Below are 7952 nucleotides of genomic sequence, written 5' to 3'. Positions count from 1 at the left end.
GAAAAGAAAAAGGATGACGGTTGTGGTACTCAATGAGTTATATCTGTTTCGACCATGTTTTGTCCCTTTATAAGACAGATAAAACACGAAAATTACGATCTGTTCTGGATTGTTACTGGGTAGCAAATGTAGCCGCTACATGAGAAATGATCAGTTTAGCAAATCAAACATATGCACATAAGACAAGACTTTGAAATAGAAAACATGTACACAATATTTTATCGGGTAGTAATTCATAACGTTTTTCATTTATCCAGTTCAATAAAATTAACTTTTTTACAATACAAGTAAAAAAAATCGTAAGCTATATGAAAATAAAGATTTCATATTGAAACCACGAAAAAAGGCTGATTAGTTTCCACTTCCTGGCTGTGGCGGAGGAGGAGGTGGCGGCGGTGGAGCTGCTCCCACACCAAACGCGAATGGATTAAGCACCCTTTGCGGCTGCGTTTGTTGCTGTTGCTGTGATGCGGCATATTTGTTGTGCCAACTGTGACCACGTCCACGGCCCCGATGACCACCAACACCGCGTCCTCGTCTGGAGGGGTATGATGGCAGGTGATAAGGCTGATACTGCGTTTCGGGAGAAACCCGTCCATTCGATGAACAGCTGCCCCGTCGCCGGCGTGCTCGTCTTTCCTGTTCATCATCCGAGTAGTCCAGGGCGTGTTCCGGTGCTTCGTTGTCGTCCAACCAGCTGGCATCTGATCCTTTGTAGCGCATCAAATCGGACAAAATGATGAACGATGTATGAGCAGTCTGTGGAGCACAATATACCGGCATTCCAATGGTGATTCCTTTACGAATGACATCATTTCGGCTGTTGAACAGAACGCAATACATGGGAGCCGTAACCTGCCCAATGACGTCGAAAATTTTCCCCAACGTTCGCTTGCCTTTCTCCAGGAAAAGCACCGTTTCCAGGTTCAGCAATTCCACTCCAGCGTAGGACTGAACAATTACTATCTGAGCTACGATAGATTGTATATGACCGATTGGTTTGCATTCCGTTTCCGGCACGGTAATTTGAAGGTCCTCAATAGGGGGTAATTCATTGATGAGTACTTCTCCTTTGCTTTTGATCGGAGCACGACGTCGAGGTGCACCATCTTCATCGCCAGATAGTTCATCCTCCGAAGATCTATAATAAATGGTAACGATTAGAATGCGTTTTGAAACATATTTTCCCGGATAATGAGGGGCAGATCCAGTTTTATAACACATGGTCGGGGTTCAGCCAAAGCACACCAAGCGCCAACGAAAAATTACCGATTTTTCTGCTCAAACTTTCGTTTATCAGATTTAATTGATCGCAAATCGTATTGGATATCCCTCAACCCCATAACTGAGGATATCCTACTGCAAATGTATGCTTAAATTGATATGAAACAACTTCCGTTTTTCTTGAACGAACAAAATATCACAAGTCAGTCGAAAAGCCGCTTGGTGCGATTTGGTTGAACCCCGACCACATGTATAATACTTACTCTTCGATTCCAGTTACTGTTGTTTCCGCATCACTAACGATAATCGGTGTTTCTTGAACGCGATAGTTATTAGTGTTTGGAATTATCTCAACACCATCGTCTGATAGACTTTCTGCAGAACTAGAGGATACGCGTCGCTTATTATTGTTAGTAGTAACCGAAGCAGCAGCATCATTACGTGGAGCATCATTATCGGAATCTGTAATGTTCGACTCCGAATCTGAACTAATGTATTGAGAAAGGAGAGATAATGAACTAGATTTGATCTGTAACACCGCCCTTGATTCTATCGATCTTTCCGCTGCTATTTGTTCTTGCACAGAAACCGAAACCTCCTGTTTTATGGTGATCCGTGGCACCGTTGGAAAATCTGAGCCTCTCCGGGTGAAGTCCTAAAATAAGAAAACATTCGTAAAACATTGTAGCATATATATTCATAACATTGACATTGATCTAAATATGAATTCCGAGACACGCCTTTCGAGCAGCGAAAAATAATATTAAAATACTAGTCTGACTATTTTTTTTAATAATCGTACATATTGTGTGTCAAGTATCAATAGATACACTATGCCCAGGGAGCCGAGAATGTTTCCCACCCGAAAACATCCTAGTCTGGACCGAGATTCGAACTCGCCATCTCCGGATTGGCAATCCTACGCCTTTGCTAGCAAGGCTAACTGGAGACCCGTTACAGGGTATCAGGGTTACAGCATAGCGAGTTATATGAATGAACTATGAACTATAATGGGGCCCTCCTTAGCCGTGAGGTAAGACGCGCGGCTACAAAGCAAAACCATGCTGAGGGTGGCTGGGTTCGATTCTAGGCAATTTTCGGATTGGAAATTATCTCGACTTCCCTGGGCATAAAAGTATCATCGTGTTAGTGTTAGTTAATAACTGTGGAAGTGTTTAATGAACACTAAGCTGCGAGGCGGCTCTGTCCCAGTGTGGGGATTTAATGCCAATAAGAAGAAGAAGATGAACTATAATGAACTTAGTCTATTCTAAGAGAAATTGCGTTGTCACCAAAGAATGCACTTCACAATAAATAATAAGGAAAAATGTCCACTGATAAACACTTGCACTTTCTCACTGAAGATTTTTTTATATTATTGAACAAAATTTTAAAAAAGCGACTGAGGTAAACCAGCCAAGGACTAAAAACCTCAATAAAGAAGAAGAAAAATCCGAATTCCATAAAATTGAAAATTAAAAAAAAATAAAAATACCTCATCTAAAAGCGGGCTTAGACATTGTAGAGTTAATGAAAAAAATCATCTTTCAATAAGAACTCAGTTTTGACTATGCATCGTTCATGAATTATGATTTTTTTTTTAATTAGGGCTCAATGATATTTATAAAATGTTAGGCGCAACATTTACACTCTTATTTGAGCTTAAATTATTGTTTTATCAGTTTTCTTTTGAGGACTATGGCATACAGGCGTCATTTTGCTCAATGTTATATGTACTTAATATGCTTGCATTATGAGCTTGCTATTCGGCTATTTTGTTGAGCTGTCTTTTGTCTATAATTTAAATAACATGTGATACAGACCATAGTGAGAATATTATTTGTATTAGACAAACACTGAAAACTAAATCTCAATAAAAATTCTAATGTATCAAAAATATGCGTTCATGGGCAGATACCAGAATTTGGTATAATTAAGGTAGGGATAATTTATTGCTTGCTGCTCGGGACTTACCTCCGCAGACTCCATCTCCGCATCTGTTGGTTCATCCTTAATAATGGTGGACGGAGTGAGTGATTCAGCAATCGTAGTATGGACATTCTGCACCTCAACCGAGGATGGTATTGTCAATGGATTACTAATTTGTACTGCTTCTGTCGGTTGCTCATTAGCTACAAGTGATCCAACGGTATCGACATCACTGCAGACCATATCCACTACTGTATCATCCATTTGTGCTTTTGTGCAATCTGTGTTTTCAGAGCTTCCTTCTGGAGCGGGTTCCTCTATGTTCTTGGTAAGAATACTTTCTCTTTGTTCAGTTTTATCAGAAACCGATTGGTTTAGGTCTTCCACGTTTTCACACGCAACTGGACATTCTGTAATTCCAGCTGTCTTCCTTGTATTATCATCGATGTCTATTGTACCACTTTCAGATCTTTCAGAGCAATTGTTATCCATTGTTCCAGTGAACAATAAATCAGTACTACACTCGTGAAGTAATTGAAAATTAAATGTAATAATACACTGTTCTGAGAGCAATGTGCGGAAAAAACACAACGCACGTGTATCGAAATTTACGGTAAACAGCTTGAGTGTTTGTTGGCAAACAAACATGACATTTTATACAGTGAAACCTTTCGATATGGAAAAAACAAAATGAGTTCCGTGTACTAAAATGTTTAGGGTATGCGGCATTGAATGAATTTTCCTAAAGCTATTTTACGAAACGGGTGAAATGACAGGAGACCTAACACTAATATTTACTGTTACCGTATTTTCGATTCTTATTGCAGCAGTTTCCTAAGGTACGGTTGTTCCTTTCGAATGTAAAACGCCGCGTGGAATCTTGTGCAAATGCGCTTTTGGAAACATTGCAACAACCGCGCGGTGTATCGTATTGACAGCACCCTACAATATTCACCGACAAAGGTCTCCACAAACGGGCGCAGTCTGCTAAACAGAATTCGGGAGATTAGCTTGTAGGCGGAATTGAGAAGTGTTATACCTGGGTGCCCTCTCTGTGCGACTGTCTTTTCAACAATAACTGGCGCCGGTGGGCTTTTCTTGCGCATGTTGTTGATCTTTTTGTAGAACTCCCGCGCGACGTTTCTGACAGAGCTTACCTCTGCGACCGAGAGTACTTTTCCGTCATAACCCCCGTATCTTATGCAAGTGGAGTTTTGTCTCAGCTTATATTAGTTCTTTATATCGATCTCTATTTTGGCGTGTAGCCGCTACAAGCATGTGGCTCCTTTCCTGGCTTTTCGCATCTGTCGCTTTCAAACACTCCGCACATCGAACCAGTCTTCACGTTGGTTTCCTTGTATGGTACCAAGTACATTTGTGGCTGTCGTATTGACCGCCTCGTGGACTTGTCATCACAATGCGTTCAAATTTTTTCCAATTGGGTGTCCTTCGATTCTTTCGTCGAACTTATAAGCGAATTCTTCTGCAACGCCCCCGACAGTCGCTGCATGCTCAGCCGCATGGTTTTCTCACACCCAGAACCAGTGATGCTATGGACAGCCTTGCGTGAATCTTACATACCACCAAATAGTGGGCAGAGTCGATATTTGGGCATCGGAAGGTTCTCACATCTATGACATCTGAGAAATGCCGACCCTCCACAAAAACATGATTTATTTGAGAACACGTATCTCCATTCGGGAGTCTCCCGGTCTGCTTTTGATTATTATTGCGCGCAAAATAGGTGCTACAGATATAGCCATTCTTCTGGGAAGATAACATTGCGGCATTTCCTAGGGTGGGGTTGTTCCTTTCAAATGTGAAACGCTGCGTGGAGTTTTGTGCAAACGCGCCTTTGGAAACATTACAACAGCCGCGCGGTGTATCGTATTGACAGCAGAGCATAAAATATTCATCTTCATGAAGCAACTTCGGTCCGAATTTTGAGAAACATCGCATGAATATTCAAAACATAGAATGACATAGTCAGACGACTATTCCACAAACTCATTCATTCGACTGTCACTGAGTCTGCTTACTATGTGCAGAGAAAAACATAATGATCATTCTTTATGTTGATGTTTACCGTTGAAAGTGCCTCGCGGATGAAAATCGGATACAGTTCTATGTGATACATTACTTTACTCGTTTGAAACGTGTTCAGATTTCAGATAATTTATCAATTTGTAAAATGTACATAAATATTCAATTACTAATATTCAACTGAATATTGACAGTCCAGAGCCGACTATGAATGTGTCTGGAAGACTGGAAGTAAGCTGAAAAGTGAAGAAAGGTGGAGTTCACCAAAAAAAATCGATTATGTTACACTCTGAAGGCCGGAGCACAATGGATACGTTGCGTTTGCGTTTGAGTTTGCGTTTTGTAATCCGTTTGATACGTTTTGTACTAAAATACAAAACGTACGCAAAATGGATAAGCAACCCACAATGCATACGGTTTTTGACAGTTGAGCAGTTAACATTTTCTTGGCGCTGTTGGGTTCCAAATAAGTTATTACGGAATGGATATATGTATCTCTGGCGCTCGAGATTTTGAGCTTATATTTATTTAGACAAGTTATTAAAGTATTCATAAAATTTGAAGGAGAATTAAAACTGAATTTTTGGACATTGGAGGATGGATGTTAATTAAAAATCGTGATTGATTCAGGTAATTCCTAGGCAAGTTTCTCCACAAGTCATTTCACAAATTTCTTGATATATTCCTCCGAGAATTCCTCCGCAAGCTCCTCCAGGAATTCCTTCATAAAATCGTCGTAGACTTCCTCCGAAGGTACCTCAAGATATTCTTCTGAAGCTTTCTCCAGAAATTTCTTCGGCAGTTTCTCCAGTAGATTCTCCACAAAATCCTCCAGAAGTTCCTCCGAGAGTTTATCCAGAAGTTTCTCCGTAAATTCTTCTAGAAGTTCCTCTAAGAATTAATCTGGAAGTGCCTCCAGGAATTCCTCTACAAATGCCTACAAAATTTCCTCCGGAAGTTTCTACAGAATATCCTTCAGAAATTACCACATGAATTATAAATAGTTTATTTAAAAATTTCTTCGAAAATTCCTTCAAGAATACCTCGGGAAGTTTCTCCAAGAATTCCTCTGGAAGTTCCTTCAGGAGTTTTTATAAAAATTACTCAAAAAAATTTCTTTAGAAGTTTCTATAGGGAGTCCTCTTGAAATTTCTACAAGAATTCCTTCGGAAGTTATTACAAAAAATCATTCAGGAAGTTCTTCCAGAAACTTTCCCCCAGGAAATGCTCCGGAAGATCTTCCAAGGATTGCTCTGGAAGTTCATCCAGGAATTGCTCCAGAAGTTCCTTCAGGAATTGCTTCGGAAGCTCCTCCAGGAATTCCTCCGGAAGTTCCTCCAGAAATTCCTCCGGAAGTATCTCCAGCAGTTCCCCCCGAAGTTTCTTCAGTATTTCCCCTGCAAGTACCTCCAGGAATTCCCACAGAAATTCCTCAAACATTAACTTCGTAAGTTTTTATAAAGAATCCAACAGAAATTTTCGGAAGTTCCTCCAGAAATTCCTCCGGAAGTTCTTCCAGAAATTCCTTCAGAAATTCTTAAAAAAATACAAAAAGTCATTCGGAAAATCCTTCGAAAATTCCTCTAAAAAATCCTCCGGGAGGCCCTCCAGGAATTCCCCTGGAACTGCCTCCAAGAATTCCCCCAGAAATTCCTCAAATATTTCTTCTGGAATTTTCTCCAGCAGTTCCTCCACCCTCCCAGTTTCTCCAGTAATTCCCCTGGAAGTACCTCAAGAAATTGCCCCAGAAATTCCACAAACATTAACTTTTTGGAAGTTCCTTCAGGAATTCCTCCGGAAATTCCTCCAGAAATTCCTCTAGAGATTTTCTACAGGAATTCTCCCGGAAGTTTCTGTAAAAAATCATTCGGAAAATCCTCCGAAAACTCTAAAAATTACTCCGGGAGTCCCTCCAGGAATTCCCCTGTAACTGCCTCCAAGAATTCCCCCAGAAATTCCTTCGAAAAGTTTCTAAGAATTCCTCTTGAAGTTTCTCCAGGAATTCCTCCGGAAGTTCCTCCAGGAATTCTTCTAAAAATTCCACAAAAATGTCCTTCTGAAGTTTCTATAGGGACTCCTCCAGAAATTGCTACAGAAATTCTTTCGGAAATTTTCTACAAAAAATCATTCGGAAAATGCTCTGGAAACTCCTCTAGGAATTCATCCGGAAGTTCCTCCAGGAATTGCTTCAGAAGTTCCTTCAGGAATTTCTCCAGAAGTTCCTTCAGGAATTTCTCCAGAAGTTCCTTCAGGATTTCCTCCCGAAGTTCCTCCAGGAATTCCTCCGGAAGTTCCTCCAGGAATTCCTCCCGTAGTTCCTCCAGGAATTCCTCCTGAAGTTCCTCCAGGAATTCCTCCGGAAGTTCCTCCTGAATTCCTCCAGGAATTCATCGGGAAGTTCCGCCAGAAATTTCTTCAAAATTTCTTTAGAAATTCCTCTGGAAGTTCCTTCAGGAAATCCTCCGCAAGTTTCTTCAGGAATTCCGCCGGAAGTTCTTTCAATAATTCTTCTGGAAGTTCCTTGAGGAATTCCTCCAAAAGTTCCTCAGGAATTTCTCCGGAGGTTCTTTCTGGAATTTCTCCAGACAGAAGTTTTTCCAGGAATTCACCGGGAAGTTCCTTCAGGAATTATCGGGCATGTGTCCTTCAGGAATTGTTCCGGAAGCTCCTGCAGGAAATATTCCAAAAATTGCTGCTGAAACCCCTCAGGAAGATCCTTCAAAATTTCCTCCGGTACTTCCGTCAGGAATTTATAC

The 7952-nt window shown here is 40.7% G+C and overlaps 1 protein-coding gene across 1 annotated transcript; it reads right to left on the bottom strand.

Annotated features, from left to right (window-relative positions):
• Positions 1-216: 216 nt before the first annotated feature.
• LOC134223536 (H/ACA ribonucleoprotein complex non-core subunit NAF1) lies at positions 217-3765 on the bottom strand. Its single transcript, XM_062702701.1, has 3 exons — positions 3199-3765; positions 1488-1879; positions 217-1141 (listed from the first exon to the last, which is right to left on the bottom strand). Exons 1-3 carry the CDS (start codon positions 3643-3645, stop codon positions 352-354), a joined length of 1629 nt encoding a protein of 542 aa, XP_062558685.1. The 5' UTR covers positions 3646-3765; the 3' UTR covers positions 217-351.
• Positions 3766-7952: the final 4187 nt, after the last annotated feature.

Source organism: Armigeres subalbatus, chromosome 3 (genome assembly GCF_024139115.2).
Source record: "Armigeres subalbatus isolate Guangzhou_Male chromosome 3, GZ_Asu_2, whole genome shotgun sequence".
NCBI classification, from domain to species: domain Eukaryota; kingdom Metazoa; phylum Arthropoda; class Insecta; order Diptera; family Culicidae; genus Armigeres; species Armigeres subalbatus.
Note: the sequence above shows the minus strand (reverse complement) of the source record. Positions and strands in the feature narration are given on the sequence as shown.